Source organism: Drosophila ficusphila, unplaced genomic scaffold, assembly GCF_018152265.1.
Source record: "Drosophila ficusphila isolate 14025-0441.05 unplaced genomic scaffold, ASM1815226v1 contig_855, whole genome shotgun sequence".
NCBI lineage: Eukaryota > Metazoa > Arthropoda > Insecta > Diptera > Drosophilidae > Drosophila > Drosophila ficusphila.
The window spans coordinates 1,264,847-1,285,130 of NW_025064807.1; the positions used below are offsets into that span (position 1 = coordinate 1,264,847).

Here is a 20,284-nt window from a genome sequence, read left to right on the forward strand (position 1 = left end):
CCCCTTGCAATTCAACATATCGATGCTGAACAACTTTGTCGCCTCGTCTTGCCACTTTTTAAGGCGTGGATCAAAAGGGGGGGATGAAGGGGAGGGGGAGGTGCCACAAGGGGGATGGAAACGGGGGATCGGGAAGGTTGTTTGGCAAGGAGCGCGTGCCGCTTGGAATATTTATGAGCTGCTGCTGCTGCTACTGCTTCCAACTGCTGGACAGCTTCTTTGGCCATCAACTGACGGAAATCAATGTTGACCCACTTGGGGTTGAGGAAAAGAAAAAAGACCGACTTGGAAATGGGATCGGGAAACTGAAGGCGGCGGGCCAACATCCCATTCCCTCCTTTGACGAGTGAAAGTCAAGTGAAGAAATTAATTTCCCAGCAAGTCATTAATATTAAGTTTTGCCGGCAACCCAAAAAAGGTCATAATGAGACTGGGACTCAAACTCGAAGTGGCAATTTAAATTGGAGACATCTGTCGCACCTTCAATGGTTTTTTGTTATTTTCCCTGGAATTTAATTGCTACCACATTCATTATAAACGAGGAATTTTAAATGGAGCTTCTCCCCCACTTTTTCGCAATAAATTTCTCTATCAAATGGCACTCGCATTTCCGCTTCCGCTTGAACTTATACTTTTTGTTTCGGTTAATTTTGTTTATGATTTTCTTTTTTGCTATGTTTCGGCCAAATATGAAAAATCCCCATTTGGCTTTGCTCAATTGGCCGCCAGAACATAAATCTAGTTTATTGGGGAAAATTATTAAAAGGGAAGGATGCGGAAAGTAGTGAAAATAAAAATTAACAGAGTTAGTAAATGGAAAACTTAATTTACCCTAAAACCAAAATCCTCCAGTAAATACTTGAAAATAGAAAAATACAATTTTAAAAAACTACATTTTTGTGAGCTGAAATCTGCGAATATAATTTGAATAATTTTAAACAAAATTTCTTAGTTCATAATGAGTAGAATTTACATAATTTCTGCTGGCAAGTTTTCGCTTTCAACAGATATGCTCTACATTTCCCTATGAAAACCATAAGCACAGAACATAAACTATTTTATCGCCTTCGGCATTTGGCTTTGGTTGCCTTTGCAGCTTGTATTTTTTATTTCATTTTTTTGCAGCTGCTTTGCTGGTCCTTTTCCCCACCCCCTTTTCCACCTCCTCACCACTCGGATTTCCGCTGCAATCGATAGCGTCGAAATTTATGGGCAGTGTTGCCTTGCTAAATGAATTTATGGCGTACGTTTAGGGCCAGCATTCGGTTTACGAGTTCCAGAGTTGCGTTGTTGCACAAATAATATGCGTAACTTTGCCACGCCCACCAACCGCCCATCCGGTGCCACCCCGCAGAAAGTTGGCAACACTGAAAATTCATTTTCGGTTTTTGGCCACACTCCTTTCTCTCGCAGTTTGCGGTTTTTTTCGTATACTGCTGACCGGGTCGAAACTTTTTTCGGCCACTTTTTTTAACGCCCAGAAGCAGGCTTTAAACTTTGGCCTCGATTTAACCCCGTTCCCCGCATCCTTGCCGCTGCAGCTCCGAAATTTGTTTAGCAAGCCGTTCATAAATTTGACACTTTTTGGCTGCATGTAAGTTTCCCTCGACTCCGCTCGTGTATCCTGGAAAAGCCCCAAGCCCCTCGGACATGTCCAGGTCGAAATTTTCCGAGGAAGTGGTCGGGGAGAAGGTGGAGAGGGGACATTGCACGAGATTGCAGGCAGTTGTTGGCAAGTATTTCTGTGGTTTTATCTCCATGCAAAGTAAACTTTTGGCGCTCGCTGTGGTTTTTTGCAGCTTTGAATTGCAAAATAGTTGGGTTAACTGCGACGGGGGCACCAGGGGGTTAAGGTGCTTTGCGGCTGGCCGGCATTAATGTTGTCCCGGTTTGTTGGGGTTTTCTTTGCCAACAGGAATGCCGGCTAATTAATGAGAGTTTCAAGTGCTGTCTGCTCAAGAAGGCTGCACTTTTCAACGAAGTTAAAGAGTTCAAAAATCTTTAATAATTTTTACATCTTTCTGGCAGCTTGCAGCTTACTACTTATATAACTTACCAATTACTCTAAATAAATTATTAAATATTTCAATCAACATATTTTATTTTTTTTATTAATTAAATTGTACATTCTATATTACAATTTGCAACAATTTCCCGTAGACGTTGTATAATCTTTATCCAATTAAAACTACTCGTATTAATTCAAATGCATGTCCATAACTTCCACAACTTGCTTCCAATTAAAACGATAGCCTTTTGAAACACATGCAAATGCTAGTAAAGCATAGTGTTGTATATCCGACATATCTTTAGTTTAATTCGGACAGACTCATTGACTGACAGCTGTCAGAAGCCCTTAACTCGGCCACTTTTTCTCCTGATTATTTGTGGGGTATCCTTCTCAGCTGCCCGTTTGACCCCTTTGATACATGTTTGCCTGCCCCAAAACAAACACTCCTGTCAGTCAAACGGACAGATAGACAGTTGCAGTGAGTGAAAGTCCGCAAACAGATGGATCTCTCGATTCCCCTTACCAAAACCGAATGGATTAAACCCGCCGATGTTCCACATTCAGAACCCTCACCTCATTACCACCCACAAAAAGACGCATAAAATTGTGGGCATCCATTGTTCGATGGATGTGCGGGGTCAGCATGAGGATTTCCTGTCCGAGGGTCAGTTACTACCCAATGGCAGCAGGGTGTGCCAAACTTCATTTGGATAGGGGGTCAAATTGGGGGCGGGGCGTTGGTAATGAAGAAGAAGAGAGGAGGAGGGGAGAGGAGGGGTTGGGTGCCCAGCAGGTTGCATTGTAATGCAGGTTTCCATGTTCAACAAAGGGCCACCTTGTTGTTGCTTTCCGTTACTGCAGCTGACAAGCAAACTGACAGTCCTACAGCGCGCCAGCTCCCCCTCCCTCCCCCTCCCCCACCTCCTCCTCCTCCCTTTCCCTGCTGACCTGACCTTCCGCCCCCGCACACGTACACATATGGGCGTGGTCAACATTAACATGCTTAATGACAGGGACGCAGGGAAATTACATCACTTTCGTGAAAGAAATGGGGTTAACCAAAGTCTAGTATGTTCCCTGAAAAAAAAAATATTTTCAGCTTTTAAAGGTATCTTATCTAAGCTGTTTTCATATAAAAAGGCTTTAAATAAGTTCAAAACTTGGGGAAAAAAATATTTTAATTTTTTTTAATATATAGGCGATAAAACCGTTAAATAATCGATAATAATTAACATATACATATTTTTGTATTATAAAGATTTTATGGACATACTAAAATAGAATTTTTAAATGTTATTCATATCAAGTTAGTTTTATAAATTGAATAATTGCTTTAAACGTAATAACACAAACTTTAAAGAAACATAATTACTCAACACTTTTATCCTTCTACTGATAAAAATTCACTTTTTATTTTATTTGTGTGAACCTATAGTAACCTACAGAAAAATGTTCCTTATTTCGATTGCAAACTTATCCAACCAACTGCACAGCTCAGTAGTGAGTACAAACACACCCGAAATGACCAAAGGATGAAAGAATGTGCAACAAAATATAACGTGTGCATACATATGTAAAATATATATCCCCCTCAAGGGTCATATCGCTGGAAAACGATTCAGGAGCCCCAAAAGATCTGAGGTGAAACTGTTAAAGGTTGCCACCGTTCGGTCGGTTTATCATTTATAATTCATTCGCCATTGGCCTTAAAGGACTTTAAGCTGCACACTCGGCTTGTTGGATTTTACGAGAATGCTTGTTGCTGGTGAATGAAAAATAAGGCACCTGGGAAATTTGCGTAAATGCTGAGCCAGGCACAACATAAATAAGGTTAAATTCGTATATAAAGCAAATTACACGACGAGGATGTGTGTTCTAGCGAAGGAGTGGGAATGTTTTAATTAAATTATAAATGCTCGCAAAGACTGCAAATTATTATTGAATTAAGCAGGCAATATTGCATCTAAGAAATTCAATTGACATATGTATTTAAAAGCATCGCTTTCAGCAATTTAATTTATGCCACACCAGAGTTCGATTTTAGGTGGTAAAATTTATGGTGGAAAGTCAAAATAGCTGCCAAATGCACATTAACCGCACCAAACTCGGCCACCAACTGAGCCACATATTTGCACCGCAGACGCCACACCACAAAAGAGACAGCTATATCCAGTGCGAAAGAGACAAGAACAGAGATAAAGAGGGAGAGGGAGAGGGAGAGGTAGAGATTGCAACAGAAGCCTGGAAAAATATGTGCATTCATAATAAAAATTTATGAGACCAGCCTCAAAAGAAAACTTGGCAGAAGTTGAGTGCGAATAGCAGAGCAATAAGAAAAACACGAGGGAAAGAGAAAGAAAACCAGAAATAGAAAGAGGGAGTCAGAGACAGAGAAAAGTTGAAGCAAATTGCTTCGTAAAAACATCAACTTCATTGCCATTATAAAGTTCAACAAATACAATTTATATGCAACAAAACGCATCAGAGCAAAAACGGCTAACAATCCGTAGAAAGAGACAGCTAGTTGGCAGGTGAAAGAGAAGACTAGTTGAGTAAACAACAATTACCCAAGCGAACCAAAACCTTTTTGCGGGTGCATACCGTATGTGCACTTTTCCATCACAAAAAACTTTTCAATGCAAAACTTTTCTTTCCGGTTTTGAGTCGCCTTTTATCTGGCCAACTTTCATTCGAGTTTCGTATGCAAATATATTTTTAAATTATTCGCCGGGTCACACGCGGCGTATGCGCAATTTGACAAGAGTACCCCGAAAGTATGCAGCACGAAATGGTGGAGAACATTTCAATTTCTAACATTTTTCAAATCACTTCACGCCGGAATTTTCATTCTGCTAGCACATATTTCCCGCTGTGTTCGCCGACTCAATTTTGCATGCCGCTAATAAATAAAAGCATTCAACTTTGATATGATATCAAGGATACTTCTCCTGCTCCACTTTGCGAAACTACACAGGCAGAAATTCGTGGACCTCTTTGTTAACTAAATAACTTGAGTTAGGTGCAATAAATAACTATTTATTTTAATCTGATCTTAAAATATTAAGTGCAGTTCTAATTTTTTAATCACGAAGTGTTGATTATTTATAAATTATATTTATACGGTGGAATTTAATTTTAAATATTTTTTGATTTTAGTTCAAAAATAATAAAGTTTTTTAAATAGAAAAATATTAGAAATAGTTTAATTTGGTAAAGGTTTCTGGAGGAAATTATAGAACACAAGTATCGCCATAATTATAAACTGACAGATGTAAGCATAAATACATCTTTGGTTTTTTTTATTGTGTTCAACTTTCCTTTTGGAAAAATAATTGATAAATGCTTGATTTATAAATTCTTTCGGTGCACCCATCTCATCGGCACTCGTCCCATCCAAATTCCACTCGCCGCCGGAATGGAATATGACAAACAGCAGCAGACGGAGCAAACCAGACAGGAATGGCCTGGGAATCGGGGGGATTCCCCACGGAGCCTGCAATATTTCAGCACTCAACTCGACAGCCAAGTGTCTGCCGGCGGGGAAAGACGAGGAGTGCGGATGAAAGAAGCATAGAAGCTCTCCTCGAGGGGCGTTTGAGTTTTTAATAAGCAGCCAGCGCGGCGTCAAATGCCAGAAGTTTGATGAAAGTGAAGGCAGCTTGTAGGATATCCCCTTGCTCCGAATCTCCTTTGGACTGCCAGTGCAGTTTTCAAAATTGAATAAAGTTGACAAACGAGGAGAGAACCGAAAGGTGATAAAGTCTCAGCCGACGTCACAGACTGAAGTGTCGTAAACAGTTGGGCGGGAAAGCGGGGAAAACAGCGGGAAAAGGAAGCTGGAAAAACATAAATTAAATTGCAATGCGCCAGGATTTTGAGGGGGAGTGAAGGAAAAACGGAAGTATACGGGTCAAGCGAAATCATTTTTGCAAGTGCAATTTGCGAAATGAGATAAAAATTCAGACGCTTGGGTGTTTGACGATTTTAAGGGAGCACTTGGGATTCTAGAAAGCTGTAGAGGATTTTTTTTACTTCTTATTTTCACGCGATAAATTTAAAAAGATATTGAAATGCGGAAAAGTATTTTTACTTTGTAACTATCATTCAAGTTTTTTTTTTGATTCTTGACAATCAAACAGTTAAACCTGAAATAGTTCCTCATTTATATTCATACTCAACATAATAACACTGAAGATAGCTTTGATATTCAAAAAAAATAACATTGTATTTGACGACTAACCATTACAAATAAGTGGATACTTACTTGCAGGAATTTCCCCAAAGCTTTTCAATCAAGTTGCATTAACTTTTAATGCTACCCAATGGGCAGATTGGAATCTACCTGGCCGTAAAGCAAAGGCCAAAGGTCCATTGAAGTGGGCATTAACGCCACATTCTTGTCAGGGTTTCCCCAACCATCTTTATCCATCGAAACGCAACAACAATGGGGGGCCCATTCATAAGCCTCAAGGTTAAACCGCTAAAAATCATTGACCAACATCAAAGAGCCATTGTTTTCGGCCAAGAGCAAATGGACCAGAAATGCTAAGCCTCCAAATGAAAATGAGAATGGGATTGTACACGCAATACAACGCACAAATGCCCGCGCGACGAAGATTTATGCCAATTGCTCTTGAGCACCTAGAACCACATATATACATGAATAGTATATATATCCTCAATGTGTGACTAATGAACAGGCCCTCAAACTCCGGGACGTTGGCCTTTTATTTAGCCATTTGGCCCACCCACACTTGCACAATTTACGATTTTTCGCTCTCACCAACACTGCCATATATCTTTGCACATTTATATATGTGCTTTTTTATTTTGGTTTTGTTGTTGTGCAAGAGCTATGGCCGCAGCCAACTCATTAATTTCGCTTAACTTCACAAATTGCCAATTGTGCGCATTGGTCAACATTTTTACTTCACTCCGTCTCGCTTCCAATTCGTGGTTGACTGGGCCTGGTTTTTTGGTTCTGTTTCTGACTCTCGACCAGGTTGACTTCCTTCTTCCCCGGGCATCGCTATGTTGCTATATGTCCATGTCCATGTCCGACAATTTCTTCTCTATTGTTCTCGCAGTCGTATTTATTGCCCTGAATGCCAATTTGTTTCATGTTCCCATTGTTCTGCACTTTAGGTCAAGGTAGAGCGATTTGATGGCGAGGCTTATGGAAGGAGTTTAAGCTTTAAAACAATGGAATTTTAACTTGAAGCCAAAATAAAGCCAAAAAGTATATTTTAACCACTTAAACCCACTTCACAAATGCTTAAATTTTAATAAAAAAATTGCACTCTTAAAATAGATTTCAAGAAATATTTAATAAAATCTTTTCTTTTCGTTGAAAAGTATAAATTTTTCCATTTAACTTGTAATACTATTTATATATGGGTGATTCCATATCAGATTTACAGTCGATATTGAGAAATTCGATGAGATATTTTTTTTCTTGCTCTTTATAGAAAATAAATCGACACGTATTTTTTATATGGCTCAGAAAATTTTTTTGACAAAGTTATGATTTTTGAACTTTTGATGAACTGCCCTTTTTTTGATGACAGTCGCGTTTTCCAGCCCCAATAACTTGAAAACCGTACGTCGCAGGAAAAAAATATATAGGAAGTAAAAATTTCATCCTTCCTTCTTCTTTGCAAAACTTTCGTGAAAAAATTTTTTTAAACAATTTTTCACCACAAAAGTTCAAATGTTTATAACAAATTAATTTTTCTCCAACTTGGACCATTAATTTTTTTTTTTTTCACAGTAAGGCCTTCAAATTCTTCTGATGAACATACTAAAGTTTCAGAATGGTATCAAAATTAGTTTTTGAGTTACAGAATTTTAAAGATTATCATGCACGGTCCGCGCGCTCGGTCTCAGGGCGTGCGCCGACCAACGACTCTAACGAGCGTCAATTCGCTTCGCGCGCGCATAGTAAGGGTCAATAAAATGAATTTTTAATGCTATTTAATTCTATAACTCAAAAACTAATTTTGATACCATTCTGAAACTTTAGTATGTTCATCAGAAGAATTTGAAGGCCTTACTGTGAAAAAAAAAATCAAAATGGTCCAAGTTGGAAAAAATTAATTTGTTATAAACATTTGAACTTTTTGTGGTGAAAAATTGTTTAAAAAATTTTTTCACGAAAGTTTTGCAAAGAAGAAGGAAGGATGAAATTTTTACTTCCTATATATTTTTTCCTGCGACGTACGGTTTTCAAGTTATTGGGGCTGGAAAACGCGACTGTCATCAAAAAAAGGGCAGTTCATCAAAAGTTCAAAAAATCATAACTTTGTCAAAAAAATTTTCTGAGCCATATAAAAAATACGTGTCGATTTATTTTCGATAAAGAGCAAGAAAAAAATATCTCATCGAATTTCTCAATATCGACTGTAAATCTGATATGGAATCACCCATATATTCCCTTCGAAGGTAGAGTAATTTTCAGTCATATCCATACCTTTTATTTTTGTGCCATTCCTGTGGCTGTTGTTAATATGACTGTTGCTTTCTGTGCCGTCTGCGTGCACATGAATTCTTAGTTTATGAACTTCGGCTGGCCTTTCAGTTTGTGAGGTACCAACTTCTCGTTTATGTTACACTGGCATGCTACCTCAATCTGTGTTTTCCCTCCCCCTTCCCATTATTTCCTGCCTGTATGGACAATAAAAACGGTGACAAATTGTCATCACACGGCCCAAATGGGGGCTTTATTAATGTGAGCGACTTTTATGGCAACGGCACCGGTGGCGTATGCGTAATGTGAGTGACGATATGGCGATATGGTGGCTAGACAGAAATGGGGGAATGTCATGAAAATGAAGCCCAAAACAAAACCATCAATTAGCATAACTAAAGCAGGCAAACCTTGTTTCTCGTTCCAGGATGCGGAGAACATTTACTCACGCAACTACGTGGCTGGAAAACTAAGTCAGCGGAAGGAGGAGCAGCTGGGATCCCCCGAGGCGGCACTCAAAGCGCGTCGTCTGCACGCTCAAAAGCTGAAAGCGGAAAGAGGTGAGCTAATCCCCCCAATTCCCCTGGGGATACAGGTCATCTAATGCTAACTCCTCTGAATTTCCATCCCCTCCAACCCCCTCTCAGCCCTCGCCCACGCCCACATGAACCAGGTGTTGAAGGAGGCCACCTGCCGGGTGCCCCAGCGGCGCTGTCAGCTGGTCCAGCAGGACCCCTCGAAGATCTACTCGCCCCACTGTACCATCCTGCACCGCTGCAGCGAGGACAGTGGTTGTTGTCCGAGCAGAAGCCAGATCTGCGCCGCCAAGAGCACCCACAACGTCGAGCTGCACTTCTTCGTGAGTAGAATTAACAAAAATAAAACAATTCTACAAATTGACAGATTTTAAAAAGGGTTGGAAGAGTTTGTTTGACGTTGAAATACATTTTTATTTTGTAAGCATATATACGTACAATAGAAATATTTTAAATTCTTTCAGTTTTTAAATGAACATACAATATGGTAGAAAAATATTGCAACTTTTTAGTTTTTGAAAGAACACTTACATCGGATTTTAGTTTACAGTTCTTATCATGTGTAAGTTGGTAAGGTGTTATCACTGTTGCAATTAAAATTTTGTGGGAGATGTCTTTATTTTTAATATACTTATAAATGCAGTGTAAAAATGTGTTTCAGAAAATCTTTCAATTGTTGGATTAAATAATTTTAAAATATTTTTGTTCTGATTTTGAAACCAAAATCTTTTACATGTTCTTCAACATGAGTTCTTTAAGCCTATCATATGAGTTTTTCATTGACTCCCTTCAAAAAACCACGCCCTTGTCCCCCCATGAAAATGATTTTCATTCAAATGTTGCGCTTGGGTGCAGCAACAGCAACAACAACAACAACAACAAAAAAAACAAATGAAAAGCGATTTTCATTCTGACATGAGCGCATTCATTGTAATTGGGCTTAAGGTTTTTGAAAGCGAACGTGTGCGCTTTGCTTGCGTTTCATGACTTTTAAGTACCGATGCTCTGTCCCTGTCTCCCTCTTTCTGAATGATTCTATCTCGCTCGTGTGATCCTACCTTCGATGGTAATTGACGTTGTTGTTATTATTTTGTTGTTGTTGTGGGCGTAGGTCATGCTTGAGGGCGCCATATTGCAACATAATTATATCGTTTCACCTTTATTTTCATTTTATTTATTTTTTTTACTCCTCGTAGTACTTCTTTTTTCGAGCTTCGGCTTTCGGTTGAAATGGCTTTTTAATGACGCAATGATAATTCAATTTGTTTGGTGATTTATGCCTCATGATATGATTATTGTTTGCTCGTTGTTGCCGCTGCGTTCGCCGTTCATTGTTCTGGCTGCCTTTTTGTTACGTAACGAGCTTTCAATACATGTTGAAATCGAGAATGTAATTAAGCATTTGTTCTCCGCTCTGAGGGAGGAAATTAATTTTGCTTAATTTTAATACGCTTCAGATTGGATATTTGACGATCTGATGGTTGGTTGGTAGCTTAAAGTAAATAATTGGTGTATGATGTAATTAAGTTTGCAAGATTTATTGGCTGAATAATAACCTAGTTTCAATTCAAACAAAGATGCAAACAAAATAAATGTAAAATGCTTGCCTAACGAACCTAAAAAGTATAATTTATTATAGTATGAAATAGTTATCATACATACATTTCAAAGAATTTATAAATTGTTAAGAAAAATCCCAAGGTTTTTTGAGGGTGGTATAAAGCCAATTTTCGTAAATAGTTTCGCCTGTATTGGTTTAGTTTTCCATTATGAGTGACTTTGTGGGGTGTTTATTTTCCCCGTACTTTCTTCGCAGAACTTTCATAAATTTTACTCTTGCGGCGGCGTTTTTGCAGCTGCAACTTTTTTATTAGAGGCTGGCAAGGGAACTCGTAACTCTGGGCTGCGAGGATGGCTTTTAATTTTCAAATATTTATGCTGCGCTCGCCGCAAAAAGTTTCCACTTGCAAGATTTATGTTCACACACTCCGAGGCGGAAGATGGCCCATAGTCTGGGGCACACATAACCGCAAAATGCTTAAGAACAAGTCAAACACGCCCACACATGAACCAAAATTTGGCAGAAGGGCGTCGCAGGAGTTGAGTTAACTCACCCCACTTAATTATCCAATAAAACTTGGGCAAAACCACACAAATTATTGTAGGGCAATTTAACATTTTCAGCACTCGAGCAAAAACACATGGGAAATTCTAGATAGATAAGCGGATAAAGGAGTTGGAATTTAGATTAAAAGCAAAGTTTTGAGGGGCAAAATTAGCCAAGAAAGTGAATTGTGAGCATCATTAAGTATAGGTCTTATACATAATAGCAATAGGTATGAGAGGTTTTAATCAACTTGTAGGTAAACTTAATAAGAGGTTACTGAAAAACAAGACAAAACGATATTATATTAATTCATAAGTTTATTTTTAAAAGCATTTAAGGAAGCACAAAGTATTTAAAAGCAGCTTTTGTTTCCTGAAATTATGAACCTAGTAAGTCGGCTTTTAGGCCAGTTTAAATATGCAAATAGTTTTTGGGAAATCCCTAAAATAAACTTGTTCTTTTTTGGCATGAGCAAACTTCATGATAAGCTCAGTGGAATCGGTTGGCGGCAAAGTGTATGGCCCCAAGGAACTCTCGTGTCCGTCATTGTTGGCCTTTCCACTCCTATTCCCTGCTTCCTCCCATTTTCACACACTTTCCATCCCCTTTGCCCTTTAACTACCCCTCAAAAATAGAGCAAAAAAATATGTCTGCCCAGGAGCAAAAGCAGGAAACTGAAGCTGAAGCTATGTGTCCAAAGCTGTTGGTAGTCCTAAAGCTTAAAAACACACACATATGCAAAAAAAATATCTGCTTCTAAAGAAGAAGAAGCCGAACAGGAAGAAGAAGCAGGACAGTCTGCAGAAGAGACGAAGAATGGAGGAGAATCTGCCAGGAGGGAGCAACTCAGCGGTTTGTCATTGAGAGGTGTCAAGTGGCAGGGCAAACACACGCAGACACACACAGCTGGAGAGCTGAACAGGAGGCGATGCACTGCGAGAAAAGTTGTGCCACAAAAATATATACAGGTTAAAATGACTATAAATTGAATATTTATAACAATAGCTTGGACAGAACAATGTTCCCTAATAATTTGTACGCATTTAAAATTGCTTTTTATTGGGTTTACTTAAAGAACAAAAAATATGTTAAGAATTTCCGTACAGAACAATGGTTTCTTAGAAATTTAAGGTATTTAAATAGTCAGCAATGTATGTATACAAACAATTCATTTATAGATTGTATTCCTAACAAAACGTTTATGAAAAAGTTTTTGGAACTTTCAGATAAAGGAAACAATTATTATTTTTATTTTTTTTATTAATCTTTATTTATATTTGTGTCTATATACTTTTTTTTACTGGTTACCTTTTTTTTCCTGTGCAGAAAAAAATGTTAAGGTAGATGGGGGCGTAGGAGGGCCAAGGAGCGATAACCGGGCTGAGGATGCAACCAACAACAGCAGCACGATAAAAAAGCGTAAACATTTTAACAAAACATAATTTATGTTGCGCAAATTTTGCATTTGGGAGAAGGCTTCTGCGAAGGAAGCGGGCGTGGGTTGTTCTGCATTGTGGCAGTCTGCAGAGGGCAATGGCCTCCCACTCCCGCCCTTCTGTCCCCCCAAACACACCGCAACACACACACACAAACACTAACACTATGGCACATGTTGCAAGCGTTGTGAGATTTATGAGGCGGTCTCCTCTCCTTTCTTCGCCTCCTGGATTCTCTTTTTCGGGTTCAATGCCCTCCACTTTCACCCAAGTTGAAAGGAAGAAAAAGGGGGCGGGGGCAGTTGGGTGGGACTGGCAGAAGAGTCGGGGGGACTAGAAAAGCCAAGGCAGAAATCAAAGGCCTCCTAAACGTGAAAGCCAACGCCCACGAGCAGCAATAATAAAAACACACACACCCGGCAAAACTTTTGCTTGTTTAGCAAACCAAAGCCAAAGTAAAAGTCAATTGGCTGACAGGCAAATGGCCAACTCCATGGCCAACTCTTCATCTATGTCCTCCATACGCAGAAAAAAACAAATGTACTTTTTCTTAATATATTTTAAATATAACTTTATTGCCTTTTCTAAGATAAAGGGTGCAGGATATGGATATACTCAACAGATTGCAAAGAATTTTTTATAAATATTTTTATTGATATAACTGGTATTATTTGATATATTCCTTTTTGTAATATTAAAAAAAATAGCAATATGGTTTTCCTTAGAATAAAGGTACAGATTAAGTTTCTGTCAACAGATGACAAGAATTTTTTTATTAATATTTATAATAACTAGCCATATTTGTGCCCCATATTACTATATTATGTTATACTGCCATATTTTCTTCACTGTGCATAGACATCCATATTAAAAGCCATCGTGAACTTCGGTGATTTAATTAATTTGCCACAAAATGTGGCCAGCTTAAGGCGTGTGCATAATAAGCCTGGCATGAGTTAAGCGAACGGGAAAAGCCTGGTAACAGGAGAAACTAGTGATTTTCGTTATGAAAGTTTGGGTGAGAAGGCGGGAAAAGTCCCCTTTTCGCGACACTTCCCATGCCGGTTTCCGAACTGCGTAATGCAATTTTCCCAAGCAGAAATGCACGTTCTGAAAAAGGAGAAGGTCGAGTAAAATGCGGTGGAAAATGCAATTACGGGCACGTAAACAGGTGGAATCAGGTGCAAGAGGTAAGCAGCAGTTTCCCATACTGTAGGAAAAGCTTCCTAATGCTGCTATGATGTGAGTGCCCTGAAATGGATGGTAAAAGGTCCAAAGTAAAGCTCCCTCAGATACCAAATGCATACAGAAAGAACAGATTTTATCAGCAAAAGGAAAACTTTTTTTTTTAGTTAAGTCCTTGTAATTTATTCTTCGTCCATTAGGTTCCAGTTTGTATACCCTTGCAGGGGCTATCCGACTATATCGGATAGCTTCCATAGAAGACATAAAAAAAATAACGGAACAAATATTATCGAATTAATATTATCAAGCGAATTATGAAGTACCAGGCAGACATAAAGTGGCATGCCTCTTATAGTAATTTTCTATCGTTAATTTTGTATAAATAAAATTTTTAATAAATTTCATGATAGCCGGTCGACTATATCATATAGCTGCCATAGGAACAATCTGTGAAAATATGAAAAAATAAATAGAAAAATCGCCATTACTTCAATGTTCTTGAGCCTTTACGCATTTTGTTCGACTTTTGTGATGACTACAAGGGTATATAAGCTTCGGCTCGCCAAAGCATTCATCTATTCTTGTTAAGTTTTGTTGTTGTACCATTACCATAACTGATTGTTCAAAAATAGATATTTTCTTTCTAGTCAACTGATTTCACATTCCATAATCCCAATGCGACCTTTTTATACTCCATCTACCCCTATTTAACGTCTCTAATTGCTGAAACTTTATCAGCAACCTAAATGACAGTTGCCACTTCTCGCTTCTTTGGATTTATGCAAAAATAAAATGTTGGAAAAGGTGTCTTAAATGTGGGGTTGGTTTTTTATCAAAAACGTGAGCATTTATGTGTTAAAACTACATATACTCTAGTAATGTTGTGAATCTGTGTGTGCTAAAGCTTAAACTGAGCAACTAAATAGGGTCATTTGAAGTGGTTTAGTAAGTTGTATTCAAACCTAAATAATATTATAATTTTTTTTAGTCTCACTCACTTGCAAATTATCTTATTATTCAATCTTAAAAGAATTCATGAAAATTTTGGCACAAATTTTAATTCAACACTTATTTTAATTCCTCTTCAAAGACTTAGAAAATAATCTGCGTGCCATTCTTTTCGACTCAATTTCTCAAAATGTTGCACTGTTTTAAACAAATTGACAACAAAGAAGGCCTCTAGAAATGTGATGCAAATTTAGGAAAAACATTTTATGCTAACACGCCACTGAGTTGGCTTAATCGCACCTTCCCCTCCCCCTTTGTCCACTCGGAAAATCCCTGGCAAACCGAGCAATAACTGACTAATTGCTTGGGTCACACACACACAGGGAAACTAGCGGACACACACGCACAGTCTCGGGAGAAATGGAGAGAATGGCAAAAAGGGGTTTATGAATGCATTTTCATGCATAAAGACCCAACCTCAATTAGAGAGGCCATCTTGGAAAGTAAGCCTCCGCCAAAACCCCTCCCAAAGCACTGATAAACAATATTGTTATACAGCACGATGCACTTACATTTAAAATATTACAATTTATAATTTCACATTCTCTATAGGGGAAAATTAAAACAAAAAATAAATTATAAATAAAGCATAACTAAACTAAAGTTATATTTTTTATGATTTACTTTACACTTTAGTAGTTAGTTAGTTTGAAGACTGAAAATATTTATTATAACCAAGTTTTTAGTTCTTTTTATTTTTCAGTGTGTAGGCTGAGATTTGCATATTTACTGAACGAAGGAGAAAAAGGAGAAGCACTTTAGTGCAATTTTTTGCACAATTGTGGTTTGGCCAAAGTAAAATAACAACACCAGCACTTGGCACTTCCGTTTCCGGCAATTATTGTTGCTCTTAGTAAGGAAAAACGCCCGCTTCTCAAGGAATTTCATGCCTCTCCAAACACAAGAACAGCAAGAAACTTTTAGGCGAGCAGCGGGTTGGGGAAAAAAGTTTTTTAATTTGGTGCAGGTTGAGATGCATTTGCATAGGCATTTCCACCGGCCAAAACCGCACCACAAGCCAAAAAACTACACAACACGAACCGCAGCGAACCGAACTAAAAACCCAATTTGAAGCATTTTCATAAATACCTGAAACGAGCGAGTAAATTTTCCCATTTCAGGGTTTTGTCAACCTATTGTGTTTGTTAGTTCATTCTGCTTTGATGCGTCCAATCAAAATTCGAATGCTTCACAGCATTTTCTCCACAATTTTTTGCCACATTCTGGGCATTTTGTCCTTGTTTCCTTTTTTGATTGTCCGCTCCTTACATACGAAGAAATTCACTGGATGAGTGGCCAGGGATTGATTAATGGCCAACTTGTTATTTTAATTAAACGAATTCAACTTAATTTATGCAATTCATACGCATTTCATCATTTTGCACTTGTCATGCAACAAGACCCACAATTTCGGGTGGGGAAAACGGGGGGAGGAAAGCGAAATGTGGACCACAGACCAGCCAGCAAATTGAGGACACGAGGGGTGGTGGGGGAGATGAGCGGGTTGGAGCCCGAACCCAATCCAATCCCAAGCCTCAGCAGCTGTAGAAGTTTTGTGGTCTGTTAATGGCGCTCGGTCAGTGGCGTCCAACCAAAGCAAAAAAGGGGCTTTCCCAAGGGGAAAGGGAGCTTTAATGAATACTAATAAGCTATTACACAGATTAAAGCACCTACGGCACAATGTTGTGCAAGGAAAAAATTTATCACTTTTATACAAATTTATTACAATCGCAATGGTTAAGCATGAAGTTAAGCACTTAATTTTATAATAATGTTTGTTACAATAAAAAGTTCTGAACATTTCTTTTTTAAGAAGAAAATCATTAAAATCATTTAGAACTGTAAAGTCATTGGTGACACCTGTGTTGTTAAGTACTTTAATTTGCTGTACAGATTCTGCACTAAATAAATAATAAGAAAAAAAAAAAAAAAAAATTAATATTAAATAGCTTATGGCATTAGTTCAAGAAAAAATATTAAAGCTGATTACAATTAAGTCACTGCAGTAAAATTGAAGAAAAAACATATAAAGTTCCTGATCAAATCATAGAAAAAAATTTCTTCATTTTATTTACGTTTCTACTGTAAGCCCCGCTATTTTTTCTTTTTTACAAATTTTCGAATCTATAACTGGCATTTAAATCCCATTCATAATTACCTAAGCCACTGCGCTGACAACTGACAACTCATTTAAGAATTACAAGAGCTGTAGCAATAACCGAACGACAACGAGCCAAGGCAACAATGACAACAAGTTTGATGAGCAGTCAGCTTAGCAAACTGTCAACTCCCTGCTGCCAGATTCAAATTTATATATGTTACTATATATCTGGCATGTGCCCCATGCAAACACGTCATGGAGTTCGGGGGTCAATTATGCAAGTGCCGTATGCAAATTCTGAACGCCATAATTAAGTGGAGTGGGTTGAGGGAGGGGAATGTGTGTGATATGATATGCTTTTGGCATTTAATTAAGGATTTAACCATTTTCCGATTTCCCGCAGGTGAAAAGTCCCAAGCATCGCAGCGTCATCGAGAAGCGAACCTTTGTGAATCACACGGAGTGCCATTGCATCGAGCGATCGAATTTCAACGAGGAGACGGCCATGGCCAATTACGGCCAGTCGGTGGTGCGGGCCACCATACTGAGTTGCACCTGTCCGCGGAGCTTCGAGAAGATCCTGCAGGACGACGGCCAATGCAGATGCGATTGCAGTTCCGGAAACTACGATTGCGATTGGTTAAAGAGGGGAAATGAGCACTTCGCCATGAATGATAGAAAGTGAGTGGTTCGAAAATCCCAAAAATATGACAATCCCTATCCTGATTTATTTAAATTCTCCAAAACAATTAGGTGCATACAACAGGGTCGCTGCAAACCGCCCACCTGTGAATTTGGTCCCTACATGGATAAACACGGTCGCTGTCCCAAACAACACGAACAACCCGCCTATAATGCCATGTCATAAGCTATCCATCTCACAGGGGAAGAGCTAGCGAAACCGGGAAAAGTATTATTCAGTCTGTGGCAAACTCAAATCCAGACAGAAAGGAAAACGAGGAAAACTCGCACTTCCTGTCTAGAGTAAAAGCGAAAAGAGAGACGTGAATTTAGTTGCATATCCTATACAAAACAATACGAAAGTAGAACGAAGCAGAATCTATTTATACACGAGGATGGGTCGATTAGTAGAAGGCATTTTAAAAACTTTAAAATATTCTCTCAACTCTTTTTGGTTCAGAAAATAATTAAAATAAATTTTCCTTTCATTACAAACCTATTTTTCCAGTTTTAAATTAAAACTAGAATACCAAACATAGCAAATACCAATTAAGAACTTTCTTAAAACATATAATTTATTTTAAGCTTGCCAAAAATCGACCTAGCCTAAGATACACTTATATCAGCTGATTGTGTATTAGATTGTATTAAGACCACAATACTGCTTATCCTCAATCCGATAAGCTGCAAAAAAATTGTCACTTATGAAAATCTATATCTAAAAAAAGGAAACAAGACTTTTTTGCGCATGTTTTACTCAAATGGAAAACACATAAAACAATATGAAACTGTAGCACTGTTCATTAATGTTTTAATATACAAATCCGTAAGCAAACCCGAATAAATTATGTGTATTTTATGCGTATGCTAAATGAAATTCCAAATATATAAATTGACTGCGTTTTTAGTTTTAACTAAATAATGTTATGTTATTTAATTATAATAAACACACGAACGAGAAAACAAAAACAAATCATTAAAATTACATTTTAAATATATAACTTACCTATATATTTACGAGCAAATATATTATTCATGTTATTTAAGCTAAGTTTTAACAAAGAAACCACCCAAAAAAAAAAACAAAATTAAATTTTCATATTTAATTTCTAGTCAAATTTTAATTTTGTTTTTCCATTGCCACGAGTGTTTAATCGTATGTAAATTCCGCCATTCAATTCACGAAAGCAAAGGCATTTAAGCGGACAACCCAAAATATAGAAATTAACCCATAAAAATAGCGCGATAAATGTATAAACCGTTAAAACGTCAACTAGCCCACAAAGTATATTGCTTTTTTCCTGCATTTGATAGAAAAGTTAAGACACACTAACAAAATCTTAAATATTGCATAAGTACATCTTGAGGAAAACCGATTTTAAACGAAATTTCATTATCATTTGCTTCGTGCACACCCTTAAGTTTAAGTTGAACTAAACAGTTCCGATATTGAGCACTGTATATATATATTTTAGATTAAACCTACATTTAGGAGGCACCCAATTTAAATGTACTTGGCACGGATTATGGCGCAAAATTATTTGGCGACAGAGAAATTATTCCCATATTGCATGTCGCATTTGCATTTTAATGATATTTGCCTGCTGGCGATCGATGAGCTCAATTAATTATTTCTGTGGGAATTTTGGGGCTTTAATTATTGTGAATTTATTTACCATTAGCCAGACACCAAATGCCGTTGAATGACCAGTGCCTCATTTTTATTTACCCTACTTTATCACATGTTTGCCATAGTTTATGGGCAATCTATTTGCTCAAGGTAAAATATTTATTCAAGTTCGCACCCCAATCTCAAATAAGCATACGCATATAGAAACGCAATCTCAATGCAACGTTAAATTTGGCATGAATATTTCAATAAATCTGTGTAATTGTTTATAGAAGCTACGACAAGATACCAAGCAGAATATACGAAAGATTACATTTCACAATGATTTTATTTACAACTTTTAGCATAAATTTTAATGTATAAAAAACGAATGTAAGCGTTAAGCTGAAAAACAAACCATTACTAATAAATGAAACATATTATTACTATGCAAAAATCCAAATAAATATGAAAGTGAACAAAAACAAAGTCCAACAATGGAAAATTAATGATTTTTACTATCGGAGGAGGGTTATGGAATGAGTGTTAATTAGCAGACTGGCGCTAAAGGAGTTGGTGTAATGATTTCCAGACAGGGAAAGTCAAACGGGGAAAGCAAAAACTGCAGCTAATGAGTTGATGGTAATATCTTTTAAAGGCAATAAAAAGCAAGAGTTGTCTAAAAATATTTATTTATGAGCATAGACAAATATATAAAGTACTGAAAAGTAAACAAATACAATTACTATAATTTTAATTCAAATATGTAAATTATCTGCAAACAAATACTTTTATGATACTTTCTTATCTCTTAGTTTAAAATGGTTTCCTCGTGGAAATCTCTGTTGACCTAGCCTTCTAATTGCTCATTAAAAACCTGTCGATTACAACCTGTGGACTCATTTTGGGAGCCAATTTTGTGCTAATGACAGCGTCTAAGCTGAAAAGTTTGTACTAATGAAACTGCATAACAAATAGTTGCTCGGCTTTTGACCCACTTGCCACCCATTTGCCACCCACCTGCACCGCCACCCAGATGTAATTTTCGCACACACAGACACACAGCGGGATGGGTGCTGGTCACATTATGATCTAAAATTTATAGAATTTATAAGTGGAGTGCACCCAGAAGGTCCAATGAGCA

General features: G+C 37.6%; 1 protein-coding gene across 1 annotated transcript in view; it reads left to right on the forward strand.

The window, feature by feature from the left end:
• Window positions 1–19,629, forward strand: part of LOC108100088 — a 75,985-nt gene extending 56,356 nt beyond the window's left edge. The window contains 4 exon segments of the mRNA XM_043209340.1: window positions 8,905–9,037; window positions 9,125–9,336; window positions 17,254–17,531; window positions 17,604–19,629. Coding sequence (XP_043065275.1) covers window positions 8,905–9,037; window positions 9,125–9,336; window positions 17,254–17,531; window positions 17,604–17,718 — 738 coding nt within the window. The 3' untranslated portion in view covers window positions 17,719–19,629.
• Window positions 19,630–20,284: the final 655 nt, after the last annotated feature.